This window comes from Melospiza melodia, chromosome 19, assembly GCF_035770615.1.
Source record: "Melospiza melodia melodia isolate bMelMel2 chromosome 19, bMelMel2.pri, whole genome shotgun sequence".
NCBI lineage: Eukaryota > Metazoa > Chordata > Aves > Passeriformes > Passerellidae > Melospiza > Melospiza melodia.
The window spans coordinates 8,782,795-8,803,038 of NC_086212.1; the positions used below are offsets into that span (position 1 = coordinate 8,782,795).

General features: G+C 57.9%; 1 protein-coding gene across 3 annotated transcripts; it reads left to right on the forward strand.

Moving 5' to 3' along the window:
- The first annotated feature begins 994 nt into the window (after window positions 1-994).
- On the forward strand, window positions 995-19,240 carry BCL2L1 (BCL2 like 1). Of its 3 annotated transcripts, none has more exons than XM_063172393.1 (3): window positions 995-1,099; window positions 2,071-2,742; window positions 17,509-19,240. In XM_063172393.1, the coding sequence occupies exons 2-3, from the start codon at window positions 2,182-2,184 to the stop codon at window positions 17,644-17,646; spliced, it is 699 nt and encodes a 232-aa protein (XP_063028463.1). In that variant the 5' UTR covers window positions 995-1,099; window positions 2,071-2,181; the 3' UTR covers window positions 17,647-19,240. The 3 variants fall into 3 exon arrangements, with proteins under 3 accessions (XP_063028463.1, XP_063028462.1, XP_063028461.1); XM_063172392.1 differs by lacking the exon at window positions 995-1,099 and adding an exon at window positions 1,716-1,831 and having other exon boundaries at window positions 2,076-2,742; XM_063172391.1 differs by lacking the exon at window positions 995-1,099 and adding an exon at window positions 1,727-1,831.
- The last annotated feature ends 1,004 nt before the right edge of the window (window positions 19,241-20,244 follow it).

Consider the following 20,244-nt stretch of genomic DNA (forward strand, 5'->3'; position numbering starts at 1 on the left):
CCTGGCACACGCCCTTTGAGGCGCGCTAATTGGCTGAACCGCTTGAGGACCCGGATAACCAGACCCCGAGTGACGTAGTTGCGCTCTCCCCGCAAAGCCTGACGGGAAATGTAGTACGTGCTTGCGCAGCGCCACAAAGATCGGGAGAGAGCCGAACCACAACTCCCATAAAGCACTGCGAGACAGAGTAGACCAATCAGAAAAGGCGATTCTTTGAATAGGCGCCCTATCAGCGGGTGGTGGGCGGGACCCCGGAGCCGGTGTCAGCCGGTGCGGCCGTGGGGCCGGTCAGCAGCCTACCGGAGCTGGGCTCTGGTACTGCGGCTCTGTCAGTGTTCGCTGCCCGGCTTCCACCCGCTGCTCCTCAGCAGATCAGCACTTCTGACTGCTGGGCCCGGGGAAGGCGGCTTTCACCGCCTGGTAAGACCGTCTTGGTTTCTCAATGCTGTGAGGAGAAAGTGCCCTTTGTGCAGGGTGTTATCGACCCCAAGTGCTGCATAATCTTCCCCGCGGCCTTGCACAGGGATGGGCAGCCAGCTGTTAACGGCGGGGCAGGACCCGGCTGCCACAGCTGCTTTCACTGCTCCGGCACTACTCGCATAAACATCCCCTCACATTCCCGCCACGGGCTCCGTGCGCACTGTTGAGACACAAAACACCCCGCCTTAGTCCGGGACTGCTGTGAGGGGTTTGCGGCCGTGTCAGCGGCAGGACCGTGCCCACAGGGCGCGGTGAGAGCGGAGGCCCGAGCTGACCCCGCCATGGCCGGCAGGCGGCGCCAGAGCTCCGCCCTCCGCCCGGCACCTTCGCGCCTGCGCAGCGGCCCATCCGGCTCGGCGCGTGCGCTCCGTGCCCCCGCGCAGTCCAACCGACGCTCCTCGCCCAGCCTCGAGGCGCCGTGCGCATGCGCGCCGCCCCCTTGCTGCCCCCTCCCACCCTGCCGCACCCCCCCGGCCGCTCGGCGGGCGATGTGGAAGGAATCCCGGGACTGCTGAGCGGGCCGAGGCCCGGCGGAGCTCCCGGCGACCTCCGGCCTCGCTGCCAGCCGGGCCCGCGCGGCAGAGCCGGGAAGGACGCCGACCCTCAGTCGGGCGCTGAGGTGAGGGGCGGGGTAGGGTAAACCTTGAATGACGCGCGGCTCAGCCAAAGGGAGAGGCCGCAGCCGGGCCCCGCCCCTCCTGGTCGCTGATTGGCTGGCTTGTCGGCTGCGCGGGCGCCGTGTCGGCCCTCGTGCGCGGCCCCGCCCCCCAGGTACGGCGACCGGTGGGGCCGTCCGGGGACCTGGGGGGGGCGATCCGGTGCCGGGGGGGGGGTGGGTTCGGGGCTCTGGGGGAGGCCGTCCGGTGATTGGAGGGAGGCAGTCCGGTGGCCGGGAGGACCGGCTGCCCCCTGCAGTGCTCCCGCCTGCCGCTGCCCGGCGTGTCACCGTCCTGGCCGCAGCGGCAGCGCGCCGCTAACCGTGACTGGAATCGCTGCCGTAAGGACTCAGAGCCGTGCGGCGGCTCCCGCGGTGAGGAGCGCTCGCCGGTTTCAGCGGTTTATCCTCTCCTCCTGCGGGGAGCGAGGAGCTTCGGGGCGGCGGGGGCTGCGGTTACCGGCAAACCGGGCCGCCCTGGGGCTGCCGTGATCCCTCGGTAGCGCTGCCCGCCCGCTGCCGCCGCCGCAGCCGTTGGGTAACGCCGGCGGAGGGGGCGGCGCCGCCGGGCCCTTTAACGGGCGGGGCGAGGCGGGGGCGGTGCTGTCGCGTTCCGGGCCGACCCGAAGCTCCAGCAGAACAAGAACCGCCTCCGCCCCGGCCCGCAGCCGGCCTGCCAGGCGCAACCCGCAGCCGGTGAGATCTGGGGTCTGCTCGGAACGAGCCTGGGGCTCCCCGGGGCTCGGGGCTGCTTGCCGGGGGAGGGGGTGTTGTGGTCGGCTCTCTGTGCGTCTTCAATCTGGTGGCCCTGAGCCTCGGCGTAGAGCTGCGGGGTGATCTGAGTATAACGATAAGCTATCGGTGGTAATGGCGCGGGTGCATCTAAGAGCTGTGGCATTAACCGTTTCGGTGCCTCTCTCCTCCTCTGTGCTAAGGTCAGATGCTTCCATCGGTCGCGAGGAAGAGGAGCAGGGTCGGGACCTGCTAAGTGCTGATCTGCTTGTGCTCCGGACCATGGACTCATTGAGGGCGTCCCAGGTGTGAAAATGTACAGCAGTAACCGGGAGTTAGTGATTGACTTTGTTTCCTACAAGCTCTCGCAGAAAGGATACAGCTGGAGCCAGCTGGAGGAGGAGGATGAGAACAGGACTGACTTTGCAGGGGAGGAGGACGAGATGGACGGGGTCCTCAACGGGAGCCCCTCCTGGCACGCAGCCACCAGCCACATAGTCAACGGAGCCACCGTGCACCAGAGCAGCCTCGAAGCGCACGAGATCCAGATCCGTCGAGCGGCCGACGTGAGGCAGGCGCTGAGAGAGGCGGGGGATGAGTTCGAGCTGAGGTACCGGCGGGCGTTCAGCGACCTCACCTCCCAGCTCCACATCACCCCCAGCACGGCGTATCAGAGCTTTGAGCAGGTAGTGAACGAACTGTTCCGCGATGGAGTGAACTGGGGCCGCATCGTGGCTTTCTTCTCCTTCGGAGGAGCCCTGTGCGTGGAGAGCGTTGTTAAGGAGATGAGGGTATTGGTGAAACGCATCGTGTCTTGGATGACCACGTACTTGACCGACCACTTAGACCCCTGGATCCAGGAGAATGGCGGATGGGTAAGAACACCTCTGTGTGCTGGGGGTGGCTGCCTGTGCCCTCCCTCGCTCCAGGCTGGCAGTGGGGCTGGTCAAACCGGCAGCTCCCTGCAATGTTTGTGCTAGAGCTTGTCCTACCCCTTGCAGGGAGGTTAAAGGGTGTGTGGTCTTGCCTTCTGTGCTCTAAACACTCTCCCAAGAGGGTCAGCCCACCGCGCTTTTTCTCCATCCCTGCTTTTTCTCCTCCCTGGATGTTATGTAAAAGACCTGCTTTTCCAAGAGCCTTTGGAAATCTAATGTCATCCAAGCTTGTTCTTCAAGGAGAGCCCTGGCTCTGGGTTATATTCCCAGTGTCATTAATAGCAGGCAGTGGAGCTTCCTCCTCTCTGAAGCAGTGTTGTGGTGGGCTGGCTGGTGGTTGGCAGAGGTAGCAGCTACTTCTTCATTCTGGAAACAGCTTTTGCCTTGCTCATGGTGAAGTGAATCCCACAGCAGATCTCGGTGGGTGGGTGGGCTTCTGGGACTCTCTGAGCTGGTGTGGTGGGAGCCAGGGCCGAGGTGGAGGCAACCTCTGTGCTGGGGAGCTGCTAAGCCTGCAGCTGCTTTTCCCTTGGCAGGGAGCAGTGCTCCCAGCTGCCCCAGCAGCAAACCCTGGGAGCTCTCAGTGGTGAGGTATTAACATGAATAAGCATTTCTTCAGGAAGCATTCTTGAAATGCCGGGTCCGGCTGTGCGGTGCAGCCTGGGACTGCCGGCGGGAGGTATATGACCTACAGATGTCTGAGTTTTCATTTGGCTTCTGCATCTTAGCGATTCCCTGCTGCTGTAACCTTTACCGGTTCCCACTGGAAAGAGTTCATGCTGTCAGGCATTGGCATCTGAGCAGTGGGGAATTGCCTCCTTGCTGGGAGCTGGGGCCTCTCAGCCCCCTTCAGCTCGCAGTCCATTGGCAGAGCCCAGCATTTTGGGAAGGGGACAGGAGCCTTTGAGCCCAACGTTGTGCTCTGCACTCTCCTTGCAGAGAAGAGGTTCTCCCCAGCTCCCCGTGCCTGGCCAGCAGTGCTGGGGACCCCGGAGAAGAAGGAGAGCTGGTGTACCCAGGGACAGGGAGCTGGTTCAGGAAGGGTGAAAAAATTCCAGGAATGTGACCGCCCTGGGGCACTGCCTGGGTGGGGCTGCTCAGGCAAGGAGAGGAGCTTGGTTTCGATTAATGGCCTGGGATCTGCTGGCCATTTCATCTGGCTGTATGTGGCCCATTAGCTCTCTCATCCTGCAGATAACCCTGGCCAAATACAGGATTCCTTCCCCCTCCCTCTGCTTTTGGCTTTTAGACCACAGATTAGTTTTGGAATTAAGTGATCAAACTGGGGTTTCCAAGCTAGTGTGGCTGTTGCTGTTAGTGACGGATTGGGCTGTATCCTGGAGACCTAGGCGATAATGCAATCTGATTTTTTGTAAATGAACTCTCTGGGGGATTTAGATTAAATCACTGGTGGAAAATCACTGGTCCCTGCTTGTGGGGAATCAAACACCTCCTCCCTCTGTTCCCCACCCCCAACCCACACGATTCAGACTCTTCAATTTTTTTGTGTCTGTCTCTAAATTAATTGTTTGGAACAAATATTTGTTCAACAGATTGCGGAAGGGTCAGGACTCCTCTCTATCTGACCTGCCCACCAGCTCTCTCTTTGAAAAATGCCGTTTCCCACTCAGGGGACTGCCTTGCTCTCTTGTTCTAACCTTGAACCGGGCTTTTAACTTCCCTGCCCAGGCTGTGCCGCTGCCTGGGCTATGCTGGGAGCTGAATGGAAGCCAGGCAGGGTGGTGAAGGCCGGAGTGTGGGGAGTCCACACCACCAACCACCAAAAACCAGCCCTGGGCAGTGTTGCTGCTGCCAGCCTGTTGCAAACCCTGAGTGCTCATTTGACATCTTGGCTGTAGCTTTCTTCCACTCTGAGCTTTCATCATGTTCCTTCCTGTAGGAAGCCATGCCACTCCACACCAAGGGACAGAGGCCATAAGAGCTCCTGAGTGTGCTTTGCTTTCCTTCGCTCTCGCCATTCCAGCTGCAGGGAGAAAGCCACTGGCCCTCTGCCAGCTCTCCCTGCCCTGGCTGTGATGGAGCCATCCCTCTCCTGCTGCCCTGTTTGCACAGGGAGTCTGTTTGGTGCATTGGAGCTGTTAGAGCCTGTCCCATTCAAACAAAGCACTCCCGAGAGGTGCAGCAGGCAGGTCCTGGTGAGAGAGATGCAAGTTCTGGCAGGCCTGCTTGGCAGGGCCCAGGTGGTTTGTGTTTTGGAGCACTGCAGCACTTCTCTTCCTGGAAAGCCCCTCTAAAAGAGGGAAGGAGCATGGCTCCATAGCAAGTGCTGCACAGCCCAGTTGTGTGGGAAGCTCTTTTCATTCCCCACCAGTGGAACAAAGGCAGCATAAGAGGGCCATGGGGTGCAGGTGCCTTTGGAGGCTGCTGTGTGCTGGGCTGTAGCAGTTCTCTTGAGAAATCAAGTTTTGAGGCAAGGGGAAATAGTAAATCTTGCTCCATAACATTAACATAGAAGTGTTTTGTCACATTTACTGGCTCTGCCTTGGTTTGCCCTCTGCTCTGCAATCTGGCACTGGGAAAACAAACAAACAAGAGCAACCCAAGGGGAACATTTAATAACCAGCCAGAAGAGAGCTGCTGCCTTGGCAAGCCATCAGATCCAAAAAGGAGGCTTTCCTGGGCCAGTTGCTTTGACCAGGACCAGGTCCCACTAGCTGTGAAGTTGAAATGGTGGTGCCAGCAGGGATTGGGAATTGTGGAGAGAGAAATCTGGTGAGTGGGAGGGAAGGAGGGGGAAGCACAGGGTGAACAGGAGAGAGCCTGGCAGGCAGAGATGTACTGACCGTGCCTAATCTGTTTGAGAGAGAAAAGTGAGCAGTAGTTCCTTCCTGGCTGTGACCCTCCAGTGCATGACAGCTTTCCCTTCAAGGCTAAATCCACATTCAGAGTAGGATTTAAAGATGGTTTTCTGGATGAGCTTGGAGTTAGATCTGTGGATATAGAGTCAAGAGTTTTGTGGGGCGTATGGTGGGGACCCACATGAAGGGGCTGCATCAGGCTAGACCTGAAAGCAAATAGCATCTTTAGCACCAGTCTGTGATACATGAATCCCAACAAACTGTGCTAGGCTGATGGAGAATGAACTGCTTCCTGCAATGGCTCAGTGTTTCCTGGGCTCTCAGTTGACCCTCACCACACAGGACTTGGTGTGCTGGGACATGTGTTGTGTCACCCTGCAGAGGACTAAAAGCTTGTGATTTTCTTTGGGGAAAACCCTTTGAACATGTCAATATAGCAAGCTCATTTTTATCTTTTCAATTTTTTTTTCTGAATGATAGGAAATGACTCAGCCTGGGTCATATGACAGCTCACAGCTGGGATTTCGTCCTGTGCTGGCTCCAGGCTCCTCGATGGTTTCAGGTTGAGAGTTAGACTTTGATTCTCAGCTCTTTGAAAGTGCTTTTTGGCCTTGTGTCCCAGGTATGCTGCACAAGCTGTCCCTGCCACTACCACATTTCCTGGGAGTGTGGTTTGCCAGAGTTCTGCCCTTCTGAGTGTTACAGGTTGGGTTCTGGGGATGCCCCAGCACTTCTAATCCTGTTTGAGATCACAGCCATTTGTTTCATGTGGTGGTCAACGTGCAGCAGAACTGACTCACTGGAAATTACTGAGCTTAGGCAAGGCCACACTTTGCTGTCTTGAAGATGAATCCTATGGCTTCATTGCAGGCTGAGAGAACTGGGGTTGTTCAGCCTGGAGAAGAGAGGGCTCCTTGCCAGTGCCCAAAGAGGCTCCAGCAGAGGTGGAGGGGGACTTTGGACAAGGGCATGGAGTGGCAGGACAAGGGGGAATTCCTCCCCACTGACAGAGGGCAGAGTTAGATTGGATATTAGGAGGGTTCTCTGCCCTGTGAGGTTTATGAGACACTGGCACAGGTTGCCCAGAGAAGCCGTGGCTGCCCCATCCCTCGAAGTGTTCACAGTCAGGTTGGATGGGGCTTTGAGCAGCCTGGTCTGTGCTGCTCAGCTGTGCTGTTGCTTTGCACTTTGTCCTCAGTAATTATTTTACAGCCTTGATCCCTTGCAGCTGAGACGATGGCCCCATTGTCATCACCTGCATGGGGTGAAAAAAGTGCTGTCCTCCTGCCAGTGGGGTTCCCCATGTCCCTTCACTGTCCTGGGCGTTCCTCCCTGGCTGTGGGAGGTGCCAGCAGTGTCCTGACTCAGGCTGTCCTGCCTGGAGCAGCCAGCCCAGGTAGCTGTATCCTCACTGACAGCTGGAGATCGGGCTCAGTGTGCAGATCCCTCACCCAGCCTTCGACCTGGGAGGCTTTTCTGCAGTGCTCTCCAGGAAATGCCATTGGAATGACTTCCACTGCAGCTTCCTGCCCGGCCCACAGCAGCATTCCTGCCGCTAGACCAAGAGCAGTGCAGAGGCTGATTCCAGAGCTTTGCTCTTTACCCCCTTTCCTCGTTCTCCTTCTTTGGGGCCCTGCCTGTTTTCCTTGCTGCCTCTCGGTGTGTGGTGCAGTTTGATTACGTTCCTTAGATCTGTGATTACAGCAGGCGCCTGGAAAGCCAAACTCCTGCCCGTGGCTGGCTGTGCCTCAGAGCAGCCCACTTAACCCCGGGGTCTTTGAGCGAAAGGGATAGCATTTCCTTCACTCCCAGGGGAGCCACTGGCAACTCTGATTCCTAAAGCACTCCGAGGCTCTTTAATCCGAAGAGCTGAGTGTCATTTAAAAAAAGACCTGTGAAATAATTAACAAACTGTTTCTTGCTGCTCTGTGTTCACAGCTGCTCTCAGTAATGCCATTCCGCCTGCTCATCCTGCTCCTCTCTGATGCTGGAGCCGTGTCCCTGGAGCGCTGCCCGGGGTCTCTCTCTGCTTCAGCAGCAGTGGGGTGTCCCAGCACAGCAGAAAGGGTGGGTGGGAGCTCTCTTTTCCAAGTGGAAGATGCAGCTTTCTCTGTGTGTTTGGGCTGCTGTGCCTGATTTCTGTGGAGCTCTGGTGTGGTTTGTGTACATGGTTTCCCCCCGGGAGCAGCAACATTGTGTGCCTGCAGCACACACTGGGTGCAGCTGAATGGTGGTGTGGTGCTCTGAGACCTTTGCTGAAGCTGAGAAGGTTTGGTTTCCTTTGGTTCTTACCAGGCTGATGGCTGTAAGCACAGTCCCATCCTGACATTACAAGGAGTATCTCTCCAGCAGCTCTTTCCCCACTAGCTGGAAAGCCAGAGTATTCCCAGGAGGAGCTGGGGGAAGGGAAGGGATGGATATCAGTTGTAGAAGTGTTGCAGACCTGCTGAACCAAGAGGCGAGGGATTAATGGTGGCTTCTGCTGTGGGAGCAGAAGGGGGCTGGGGGCAGCTGCTCTGTCCCCTCTGGGGACCCCAGAGCAGCCAGGATGTTGACCTACCTGCTGATTCAGAGAGAAGGTATTCACTGAGGGTGGCTCTGCCTTGCCGTGGCAGGAGAGCAGCCACTCTCCTCCACCCTCTGCTCTCCTGCTCCACCCTCCCACAAGGGAGGGATGTTGCCCTTAAACACTATTGTTCTGAGCCACTAAAGATTAACGCACAGAGTGGAGACATGAAAGGGAAGCAGAGTCCCTCGGTGCCAGGGCATTCCTTGCTTTATTGCCCTGACCTTGGACAGGGAAATTTCGTCCTCCCTGCTCCTCACCTGGAAGGATGTGCGGGATGGGTTCTTGGTGCGAGATCTCTTTGAAGTCCCGCTCCTATTCATTCCTGAGATGCCAAGAGCTCAAGTTAAGGAACATGCATTCCAGAGGCGTGGGAGAGCTTCTCCCACAGCGCAGCCATGGAGGGGGGCAGCGGGGCAGGCTCAGGGCACGGCTGGCACCCATCCTGGTCAGGTGGGGAGGAGGGTTACCCTGCCACAGCACAACAGCCCAGCGGAACGAGGGTGCCGAGGGCTGAGCCGTTAGCAGATGGCTCCAGCTGGGCTCACCGGAGAGCAGGTGTGGGTTTCGGGAGCAGCCTTTTAAGAGAGATGTCAGTTTTGAACCCGGGAGGCTCAAGGGGCTGAGCCGTGGCTGCCACAACTCGCATGCTGGGGAGCTGTGACCTAGTTGTGCTGTAGAAATGCTCGGTTTATTTTTTTATTTTTAGGTATTTTGCTTATTTTATCCTCATGTTTAATTTAGTTAGCAAAAAAAAAAAAAAAAAAAAGAATCGGAGGGCTGAGCAGTGCTGGGAAGGACTGCCTGCAGGCGAGAACGCCCGCTGCCGCTCCGTGCATCTCTCCAGCCGCCCGTGCCTTGTCTCGGACACGTGCTCACGTGTACCAGCCCAGTGCTGTCTCTCAGGATCTCTTTAATGGGAAACCCAGTGCACTCAGCGCTGCTGCCTGCCTCCGGGGTAGCGAGGGAGGGAGGGAGGAGCGGGATTCGGAGCGTTAACCAGAGAGGCTCCCGTGGCCACAGGGACTGTTTGAGTGTTGTGCTGTAACTGGTCTGCCTTCCCTCTGCTGCTGGGAGCAGGAAGCTGGGGGAGTTTGGTGTTTCAGGGGGCTTTGGGCTGGTTACTTTTTCGACTGCTGCTTGCTTCTACACTGGCACAGCAGGCCCAGGGAAGGGTAATGGGCTGTATCTGCAAAGAGGGAAGTTTCAGGGGGTTGTGCGATTCCCTTGGGGAAAGCTGTTTGAATTTATTGCATTATCCTCCTTCCTGCTCAAGCTTGTGTTTCAGCTGTGTCTGCAGACGTAGCTGCTGATTTAAGTAGATCCAATTAGTAGCTAGCTCCTGGCATCAGTATCCTGCTTGGGGAGATGAGCCCTGGAGATGAGGAGCCTCCGGTGGGAGCAGGGCTGGGCTCAGCCTTTCAGCCCCTGTTCCTGATCTAGGATGGACCCAGAGTTCCCCAGCTCACAACCCTGCACCTGAGCTCAGAGGGAAACCGAGGCAGGTGTCTTTGCCTGGCCAAGAACAAAGAGCAGGCAGGTTCTCCCTGCCTGTACTGCTGCCAGGCAGGTGCTCTTAAGAGTGAAATCAAATACTCCAAAACGTGGCAAGCTGGCAGCAGGCAGGGCTTGGAGCAGGAGCTAGAGCTGTTCACACCGGGACTGTGCAAGGGGCCTGTGGGCAGAGCCATGCAGTGCCCTGGCTCCTGGGGTAGGATTCTAAAGGGAGCTGCTGGAGCTGGCTGCCTCCTGAAGGAGCATGGAAGGGTTTTCTCTGCTGGAGGATGAAGGGCTGTTTGTGAAGCTCAGAGAAGAGGTCTAGTCTGGCATGGAGCTGGTTTAGTTTGAATGCACCTAGTGCCATGATCAGGTGGAGCAGGACATGTCTGCATTGCTTCTCTGAACAGTACCAGTGCCATTTGCCCATGTCTCTGGTTTGTGCCACCCTGGAAGCTGTGGAGGGCTGGGGACACTGCCTGTGTTGTGCAGGGAGCACGTCTGGTGGCAGTACGTGGCATTACTGTCTGTGTGTGTGACTTGTGGTGAGCTGGCTCAGGGTTTGGGCTGGGATGTGGGTGCTGGGTGTGTGTGTGGCCCTGGGTAGTGCCTGGGTGACATATGACTTATATATGGAGAAAATGAGGTGTTGCTACCTGTAAATCAGCCATCATGGAGTGTTGCAAGTGCCTTCATTCTATACTCGTATGGCTCACCAGTGTATTAAACTTGCTGGAGAGCTAATGTCTTTTAATAGAGCAACTGACCTCATTTAGAAGCTTCCAGTGCACCAGCCAGTGATTATTTCATGCAACAACATGCATGGAGGAGCCCAGGGCAGAGCACAAAGTCTCCTTCTCATGCTGCACTGCTCTCTCTCGCGTTTGCTGCATCAGCTGCCTACTGTGCTTCCTGCCCTCAAGTCAGCAAGGATTTTGCTAAAAGGGACTTTGTGGCTTGAATAATTTCAGATTTCATGGAACTAACAGGAAGTGAAAACAGAATGAGCACATCTTCCTCCTCTTCCTGCACCCTCCACCCTTTCCCCTTTTTCATTCAAGTGGCATGTAAGAATTACAGCAGCCTCGTGAGGTGCTGGGGCTGAAGTGGGAAGTGGTGAAGCTTGGCTGTCGCTCCTCCAGGATGCTGGTGGACGAGTGGCTGAGGCAGGAGAATCAGGCAGCTCCTCCCCAGGATCTGTCTCCTCTGGGGACCGTCCCTGCACCCAGCTGGCTCCCTTGAGCCCTGGTAACACCAGCATTCCCTGTGGGGTGGCTTTGGTGAGGCTCTCGGTGCGGGTGAGGGCCAGAAAGAGCTGTCAGCATCGCCCACTCACCCCCTGGCAGAGGGAACGTGGCTCGGCAGCCGGGCACACGTGAGCATGGCTCGTCTCCCCGGCACAGGTTTCCCCACGGTTACACAAGGGCACGATTGCACAGGAGCTCTGACGTCCAGGAAGAGCAGTGACAAGGTGAAAATTGAGCTCTGTTCCCTGGGTGCCAGTGGCCCTGCTGAGGTGGTGCTGTCCCTCTGCTCCGTGGCAGATAACCGGGACGTGAGAGCAGGGGCCCTCCCTGCCCCCCGAGCGTGCCCCTCGCACAAAGGCTGCTCTGCTGCGGGGCTCAGACACCATCTGTCCGGTGGGGACAAGCATCAGAGAGACCGTCTTTCCTCGGACTATTCCACTTAATGCCCTTTGGAAAACAATCCCATTCCCAGCAGGTGCTAATCTCTTGAGTGGATCCGGCTCAGCCAATGTGTTCTTCGCTGTGCCTTTGTAGCAGAGCCGTGTCTCCTGCCATCCCTGCCTGCCCTCCCAGAGCAGCCCGGTGCTGGGCAGGGCTGTGGCACCTTCGGGAGCCCTCAGCCTGGTTCGCTCTGGGAGGAACACTGATGAAAGATGGATGCAAATGGATTAGTCATTCACATCGTCTCCGGCTTTAATACACATGAATGTTTCAGCAGATTTCTGGAACGGAGAGCGCAATTCCCTGCTCTCCATCTCGTGCTGTGCACAGCAGTCTCCCGGGGCAGGGACGGGGGTTACAGCTGTCACCGTAGCCTCTTTCATGTATTTGGAAAACGCTGAAATTGTGCTGAATGGTGTGGGGTTATTGCAGGTTCCCTGGAGCCGGTGATGAAACCAGTTTGACAGAAGGCTGCCGCGGCAAGGATTAGGGCTGGAATATGCTAGTGAGGGTTTGTTTCTGGTTAGAAAAGAGCTGGCTCTGGCCTGGGCTAGGCTGGAGCCCTGCAGGTCTGTTGGGCTTTGGCCCAAGGGACAGCTTCCCTGCTGGACCCCCAAGCTACAGTCCCACAGCAAAGCCCGAGTGAGGAGAGAAAGAAGAGGGGGTGTTCTTATTTAATTGCCTCTTTTGAATTTATGCTTGCCTCCTTCCCAGTCTCAGGTTTCAATGAATGCCCTGGAATCTGGGGAGGGCCAGCACCCCAGGGTCCTCAACACCCCAGCACCAGCTCCAAGGGCAGGAAAGGCAGGAGGGGCAGTGGGTGGGTGGCATTCCCTGCCATTGTCATGGAGATCAGCAGCTGCTTCCCTGGAGGTCACCATTTGCATAACAGTTAGAGCTGAGTCTCTGGAGTATTTGCACCTGCAGCTGCTGTCCCCAGAGCCCCTTCCTCTCTCTGTGTCCCAGAGCCCCTTCCCCACCCCATTCTGAGCCTGCTTGGGGTTGCTGGTGGGGACCAGTGGGGTGAAGCTGCAGATCTTCTTTATCCATAGAAGGGGGACTGGAATTAGGTGATCTTTAAGGTCCTCTCTAACCATTCTAGGATCTATGGGGAATTGTGTGTTTCTATGGGGAAGGTCAGACCTGCCTTGGATGGCAGGATCCCTTGCCATGCTCCTGAGTCAGGGGCTCACTTTGACCTCCACTGCCCAGCACTGCAGGCAGTCCTGTGACCTCTGCAGTCACACTCTGTCCCTGCTGCCCTCCTTTCAGGACTGGGAGTGCTGGGGGCCACATGTGGATACAGCATCAGGGGGAGCAGGGCAGAGGGAGAACCTCTAGGATGTCTCTTCCATTCATATCACAAAGGGACCCACAGAGCTGTGTTTACAGGATCCCAGTGGCAGCCTTTGGGAATACTTAAGTTTTCTTTTATTCTTAAAGCTCTCAGCTGCCTTTTCTCCCCTGTGCTTCACCTCCAGGTTGGCATATGCCAGCCCCATGTGGTGAGCTGGCAGCCCAAAGGGGCTCTGGGAGCAGGTTGCTGTCGATGCAGGGCTTTGTTGTGGTCTGTGCTGAGCTACTGCCTTTCTTTTTCCCTCCTTGTCTTGCTGCTCAGCACAAAACTGTTCCCAGCATCTCATTAACAAATGTCTGGTCATCCAGATGACTCTGCTCCCGGCCGGTGGTTGCTGTTAGACCTCTGAGCAGGAACACAGCTGTACTTATGGTGAAGGTAAAACAGAACAGCCTTGTTTTCAAGGGAAACATTGCCTCGTGATGAGAATGCCTGGGTTGGGAGTCAGATGCTGTGGCTCATGCTGCTGGCTCGCACACAGCTCTGGGAAAGGGACTTAACCTCCCCATAGCTCTGTTGATCCATCTGGGAACAATGCTGACTTATCCCACGGGGGGGTTCTGGGGAACCAGATCATTTTTGCTAAAACCCATCAGGGTCCTTGGGTTGGAAAGGCTGCTGTGCATGCTGAGGTGGGTGCTGGGGGTGTCTCACTGGGCTGGCTGGGTGTTGGAGCCCTGGGGAAGCTCCAAAGCTCCTGCTGGAGTCCAAGTCTCCATGTCAAAGTTGGACCAAGTTCACCTGCATACTCTCAGTAGAGCCTGGATCCTCTCTGCTGATTTTCAGAGCTTTGTCCTGGTATCTCAGTGACCTCCATACTCCTCACCCCTTGTGCAGGGCAAGCTTTGAGCCCCAAACTGCCAGAACCCTCCCCTCTCTGCTCTCCTGCCTCACCAGAGGCCAGATGGGAGTTTATTGCCCACATCTGCTTCCTTCACCTGCCCTCATGGCTCAGTGTCACCGAATCCTCTTTCCCCAAGTGCTGGGGCTTATCTTGAAAGAGGAACCTGCTCTGCTCTGCTCGCCCTGAATGGGATCCAGCAACTGTTCCCCCTCCTGCATGGGCAGCACTGTGAATGAAACCAACCAAACAATGAGAGCCTCAAATTTTGGTGTTCTCCTTCCCAGGCTAGGATGTGAGTAGTGTCTCAGTCAGAAGTCATGCTTCTTTGGGCGGCTCTCCCACTAGAGACAGAGTACTTCAGGTCAGACCTGCTCCTCTTGCCTTTTTGCCACGGGGTTGTGTGTGGGCACTGGGCAGTGTTTAAATGGTTGCTGCATCCCCCACAGTGCTGGGTTGCAGTTTGGGGCTCTGTGAGTGTCCAGAGAACTTTTGGCACTGCAGAACCTCCCTGCCCCAGCTCTGGGGGGTGGTGGAGCCTGACTCTCCAGGTTCTCTGCCTCCTGCAAGCAGCATGTGCAGCAGGAGGGAAGCATGCCCTGCCCCAGCTCCTCCAGCAAGAAAATGAGCATTCCTTCTCCAGTTCTGGAGAGGAGAGACAAAGGCAGGGGATTGCCTCTTGCATAGGAATAAGATCTGTGCTTACTCATTGCCTGCTCTGGAGCATCCTCCTCTGGGCTGTGTCAGTGACCCGGGGTGGGAAGGGGATGTGACGCCGTTCTGATGGAACAGCCTGTGCTCTCGGCTGGAACAGGCCCACAGAGTGGGACACTGACGTGCTGTTGCTACCACAGTCCTTGTGATCAGCTCAGGAATTCCAAATATTTCCTCTCAGATAAAGGTGACTGGGGGAGGCCAGAAATATCTGGACGTGTCCGGGCAAGCCTGAGATCCAAACGCCAGGCCAGAGAGGTCGGGCTCAGTCCTGGCAGTGCTGGGCTTCAGGTGCAGAGTGGCCGGGATGGTGTGGGAACAGAGCAAGCTGCCTTTCCCTAACCTTCAACCCAGCCCCAGCATGGGCAGGGAGGACGTTCTCTGCCTGTTTTCCCACTCCCTCTGGTCTGGGATCTGGTTCCCAGGGGACACATCTGGGATCAAAGTTGTGCAGAGGCTGAGCTATCCCAGCTCCTAGGGTGGTTTCCCTGGGGAAGGGCAAGGCACTGTCCTCGGGTCCCCTGCAGCCCCCAGCTGTGGCTCCAGCAGCTGCTGCTCCCTTCCCAAGGGAAGGAGAGGGGCTCAGGTCCCTCCCTGCTGTGCTGGGCTCTGGCTGTGCTGCTCTCCGCCTGTAGCGCCCGATAGCTCCGTGCTCACTGTGCGCCATTTATCTCTCCTTCAGCAAACACTTCCTTTTCTTGGAAGCAAGGGCTTCTTGGAACTGCCTTTCCCCAAAGGCACCACATGCCATGGAAAAAGCAGCGTGGAGAGGCGGCTGCCAGCCCTCCTTGGCTCCCTGCCCTGCCGGGGGGGCCTCTCCTGGTGCCTGCCCCACGGAGAGGCTGCGTGGGTGTGTGGCCCTGTCCAGCCCTGCTGGGCACTGTGGGGACATCCCTGCTGTGGAGATGTGTGGGACTCTCAGTGGGGCGGGTCCCACTGAATCCCCGAAGGAAATCAGATCTGGGGGATGCAGGCACCTTCCTCCAGCTGAGCATTCTGCTGTGAGCTGGGATGTGTGTCCAAGGAAGGACCATCCCTGGAGCGAGGGCCCTGGCACTGAGAGGTCAAAACATATGCTGACTTGGAAGGGACCCACAAGGCTCATCAAGTCCAACTCCTGGCCCTGCACAGGACAGCCCAGCAATCCCACCATGTGCCTGAGAGTGTGGTCCAAACACTCCTTGAACTCTGGTTCAGGCTTAGTGCCATCACCACTGCCCTGGGGAGCCAGTTCCAATGCCCAGCCAGCCTCCTGGTGAAGAATCTTTTTCTAACATCCAGCCTAAATCTCCCCAGAAACAAATGTTGTAGGGGTGGTGTTTTTTGGACAGGTGCTTTCTGCCCCAGTTCCCTGTGCCCCCCATCCCTGCCAGCCTGCTCTCAGTTTGCTGCCACTGCCACGCCCTGTCACAGCTCCATACTCATCACCACCTATCAGCATAAGGATTTCCTGTACCAGAATTTAAAATATCTCCTTTTTGGGTTTGGGCTCTGCTCCTGTCCCTCTCCTGCAGCACATCACTCGCTGTCCCTGGGTGAGTGGACTGGTAGCAGGCAGCAGCCCTCACCTTCCTCCCTGGACAGCATCTGCCTGTGAGCTCCATGCTGCCCATTCCTGCAGGGCCAGGACACAGTACAACACCTCCATAGATCCTCTGCTAGCTGACAGGCATGGTGGGAAGTGAGCTGCATTCTGCCACTCTGTGTGGGTGGGGGAGTCATGGGGATGACTGTCATACCCCTCAAGGGGACTCTAAGTGAGGTGGCAGCAGTGACATGCTCCAGGGTGACTTGGCAAAGTCCCTGTGTCCCAACACTCTGCATTTGGGTTTGTGAGTACCTCCTCATGGTCATGGGGTGTGGAAGGCAGCTGTGGGAGGTGTCTGGTGGGACATGGAGAAGAGCTTTGGTGGCAGAGGCAGGTGCTGAGGTTATCAAGGACCCGATCCCCTGGCCTGAGGATCCCTGTGGCCATAAAGAGGGACACATTCCAGCTCCCTGGGAGTAAGCATGCAAGTCTGCTGCACACCCTGCTTTGAAAAACTGTCTGAGCTTGCTCTTAGGTATGTGGCAAGTGAGGAGATACCCTGCAAGCTGTGACCATCCTGGGGCTGTTTGGTGGGAGCCAGGAGAATTGGCACCATGTTCCATGGAAGAGAGGCACGTGGATGCCAGCCATGACCTGGGCACCAAACCCCCGCAGCCCTGGGGCACAGGCTGTGGGCAGGTGTGGGAGGCAGAGCTGGCAGAGCAGGCAGCCAGGAGTGCTCCCCCTGCCTGTGCAGCGGCCGTGGCGAGGCATGACAGCGTCAGCAGGGCTTATCTCTGCTTTCCCAGAGCAGCTGGGTTACTGGAACTGCTCTCACTTACCAGGAACCCGGGCATCTTGCTGGAAGATGGGCTCAAGGTGCGACAGCATCGAGCCCCTGCTGACGCTGAGCTGCTGGTGATCCCTGAGCCTGGAGCTCACAGCTTCCTCTCCATCCAGCTCTGAGCGTCCTGCTCAGCCCTGATAAACCTGGGAGATCCTGGCCACGTGTTTCCCTGCTGCCTGCCCTGCCGTGTGCGGCTCAGGGACCCCAAGAGCCCTCCTTACCATGGGCTGAGGTCTTCCCAGCTCCTGCTGCTGCTGGAGGCAGCCGGCTCGGACGGGCCGGGCCGGAGTGACTGCATTCCTGGCCAAGCCTCGTGCTTGGCCTGCTCTCCTGAAGCCGTGGGAAGGCAGTAGCCTGGCGACCCAATGTCTGCCTTCACCACAGGGATTCATGAAATCCGGCTCATGTTGTGGAGTAACCTGCGAGGGCCAGGATGTGGCAGTGGAGGTGGGAGGCTCCACTGTGGACACAAAATCACTGGGGGATGCACGGTGTGGGCTCCCGCAGCCATGGGCACCAGCCCTGCTGCTGCTTGCACAGGCCTTGGCCAGGGAATGGAGCCCAGCGGGTTCCCACTGCAATGATTTCTATCGCACTTGGATGCTAATTTTAGAGAGCCAAGGGCACGTGATGCATCCCCTGCCCTGCCCATGTGGTGTTCTCCTCACAAATCCTTTCTGGCATCCTCTTCTCTCATGACTGTGCTTGTCCCCTTGCCCTGTGTGCATGATTCAGAGCGAGGAAGCACAAGGCATCTGTCATCTGCCCAGTCCCCACCACCGCTTTCCTGCCAGCCCTTCCCTCTGCTCCGCTCACACCCCCACGCTCACCACTCTCCTCTTTCCACAGGAGCGCTTTGTGGACCTCTATGGGAACGATGCTGCTGCCGAGATGAGGAAAGGCCAGGAGACCTTCAACAAATGGCTCCTGACGGGGGCGACAGTGGCTGGAGTGCTTCTGCTGGGATCCCTGCTGAGCCGCAAGTGAGCGGCCGCCGCCGAGCCTCCGTGGCCGGGACGGCTGCGCCTCCACCGCCACATCCACTACACTCCGCCCCCGAGCACCGGCACCGGGGCAGCCCCTCCATCCCGGCCGAGCACCCTGCTCCACGGAGTTCTCTCCCTCGTGCCGCCAGCTCCTTTTATTGTAGCCCGTCTTATTTACTGTTCCGTTGTGTTTTAAAAGGCGCTGAGGCCAATGCAGCACTTCAGCCACCAGCTCCCAGCGCTGGGGAGATCCAGGCAGCTGGCGGGGGGGCACAGGCTAGAAGGTGTCCCAGCCCTGCAGGGTTCTCCAAATAATTTGGAAGAGAATAAACAGACTTATTTTTGCATGTGTGAGTGCGTGCGTGTGTGTAGATGTGTCACTAATATAAAAGTTCCCCAGCCAGAGCAAGGGTCAGGCTCCGTGCCTCCGTCTCTGGCACACACAGGCACCAGGGAGAGGCAGGAGCTTCCCTGCAGCATCCCTATCCTGTCCTTGCTTCTCCAGTCAGAGCTCATCCCTGTGGCAGGGGGAGGAAGAGGAGGAGGCAGAGGCCAGAGGTGAGGGGCTCTGCCCTTGGTCAGAATTCCTTTCTCCCCGCATTTGCAGTTTCTGGGAGCTGCGGCCTGTCCCATGTGAGGATGGTGTGCCAGGCCCAGGGCTGTGCGTGATTTGAAGGGTTCTTTGTCCTCTTCCTCCTCCTCACTCCAAATGTAGATGGCTGTGGGACAGTGCTCATCCCTTCCCAGCCTGTTCCTCTGGGTTGGCAGAGGAAGGAGGCAGGAGAGGGGGAGAGTGCTCGTCCTTGGCACAAAGGGCTTTGCAGAGAGCTGGGGCTGTGGTGTCCAGGATCCCGAGCTGGCGATTGGAAGGGTCAGGGGAAGCACCTTCACAGGGGTGGCAAAGCCCAGGGAGCAGCTGATTCACGAGACGAGCAGGGAAGCAAGCCCAGGGGAGATGGAAGTGAGGGCTGGCACTGGCTGAGAGCCATCTCCACCTCTGGGGAGCCTCTTTGGGGGACAAAGGAGCTGTTGGCCTCTCCACTGCTGTTCCCCGCGTTCCCAGTCCCGTAGTGCAGGCAGTGCCCATGCGTGGCTGTGATGGCTGCATGCAGTGACTGAGGTGTCTGCCTTCCCTCCCCCTCATTCCCACGCTGCTCCTGCTGCTGCTGGAGCAGGGAACCTCTGGCCTTTGAGCTGAAATTAGCTTCCACAATAAACGCCCCCATCCTTCGAAGCCCACCGCGGGCAGACACAGCTGTCCACAGCTTGTCCATGTACATACTGCCCGCGCTCTGCTGTACATATACGAGTAGTTTTTAATTCATTTGTGAATACTATTAATGCTATTTTTGTTATCTTGTCTGTCCGTATTTATGTGTGGGACCGTGCTCCCTGCAGAGGCCAAGCTGGGAGGGATGGAGGTGAGGGGAGAACCGGAGGTTCCAGAGGGGCTCACTTGGCCACTGAGCACGGCCTCGCGCTCCTCATGCCGGAGCCGCTCTGGTCCCGCGTGGGGAGCACGAGGATTAGCATTAGCCCATTGAACGCTTCGGTTTGCAGGTGGAGGTGAATCCACAAATAAATTTGTCATTCGAGCTGCTGCTGGTGCTGTGGTCTTTGCAATCGTTGGGAATTTGAGTGAGCCAAAGGAGTTGGCTTCAGTGGGAAGGAGGGAGGGAGGGTGGGAAGGAGGGAGGGAGGGAGGGAGGCATGAATGGATGGATGGATGGATGGATGGATGGATGGATGGATGGATGGATGGATGGATGGATGGATGGATGGATGGGAATGAGGTCCTTTCCCTGCCCGGGGAAGAGTTGGGGTGCTCCAAGGGCTGTTTGCTGTGGTCCAGAGGGATGGTGGTGGGGTGGGGTGGCACTAAGGGGTGAGGGGGAGAGGAGAGCCCAGGGCAGAGGTTGGTTTTGGGGACATGGGCTCAGCACCTATGAGGAGGGCAGGGGACTCACAGCCTCGCTGGGACCACAACCCCCGCATTCCGGGGCTACCGTTCAAAGGAGCACCTTCCCTTTGTGCGGGGCTCGTCCCAGCACGGTCTGGACCACACAAACACTCGGCGTTTTTGGGATGTCACGAGCATGGGGAACGCCGAGCCACCCCACATCCCTCCCACGCGCCCAGCTCAGCGATCCGCAGCCCCCCTCCCCTGTCCTTTCCGGGGACCCCCGGAGCGGGTGGCGGCCCCGGGCCCCGGCGGGCTCCGTGGGGCGGCGGGAGCGGCGGGAGCCCGCGGACACGAGCACCATCCCGTGGGCAGCGGGAGAGCTGCGGCCGCAGCGGCTGCGGGGAGCGGCAGCGCGGGGACCCCCGGCACCGACAGAGCCGCGGGGATCGGAGGGAACCAAGAGCCCCGTCCCCACCGTCCAGAGCCCCTCAGAGGGCACGGAGCCCACCAGGGCACAGGCAGAGCCCCTCGCAGCAGAGGACACGGCGATGCCCGGTGGTGGATCGGGAATGGGACCGTGCCCGGCAGACAGGGTGAGGGGGCTCCCCGAGACACCCACAGCACACGGGGCTGAGCTACCTCCCCTTTAATCCCTGCCGAGCATGGGGGCTGCGGCTCCCGAGGTTGGGCGCTTTG

Excerpts from the sequence above, each read along its gene's own strand:
- BCL2L1 (XM_063172393.1), top strand. The coding sequence starts at position 2,182 with ATGTACAGCAGTAACCGGGAGTTAGTGATTGACTTTGTTTCCTACAAG. Across the intron at positions 2,743-17,508 it reads TCCAGGAGAATGGCGGATGG|GAGCGCTTTGTGGACCTCTA; the intron begins GTAAGAACACCT and ends CTCTTTCCACAG.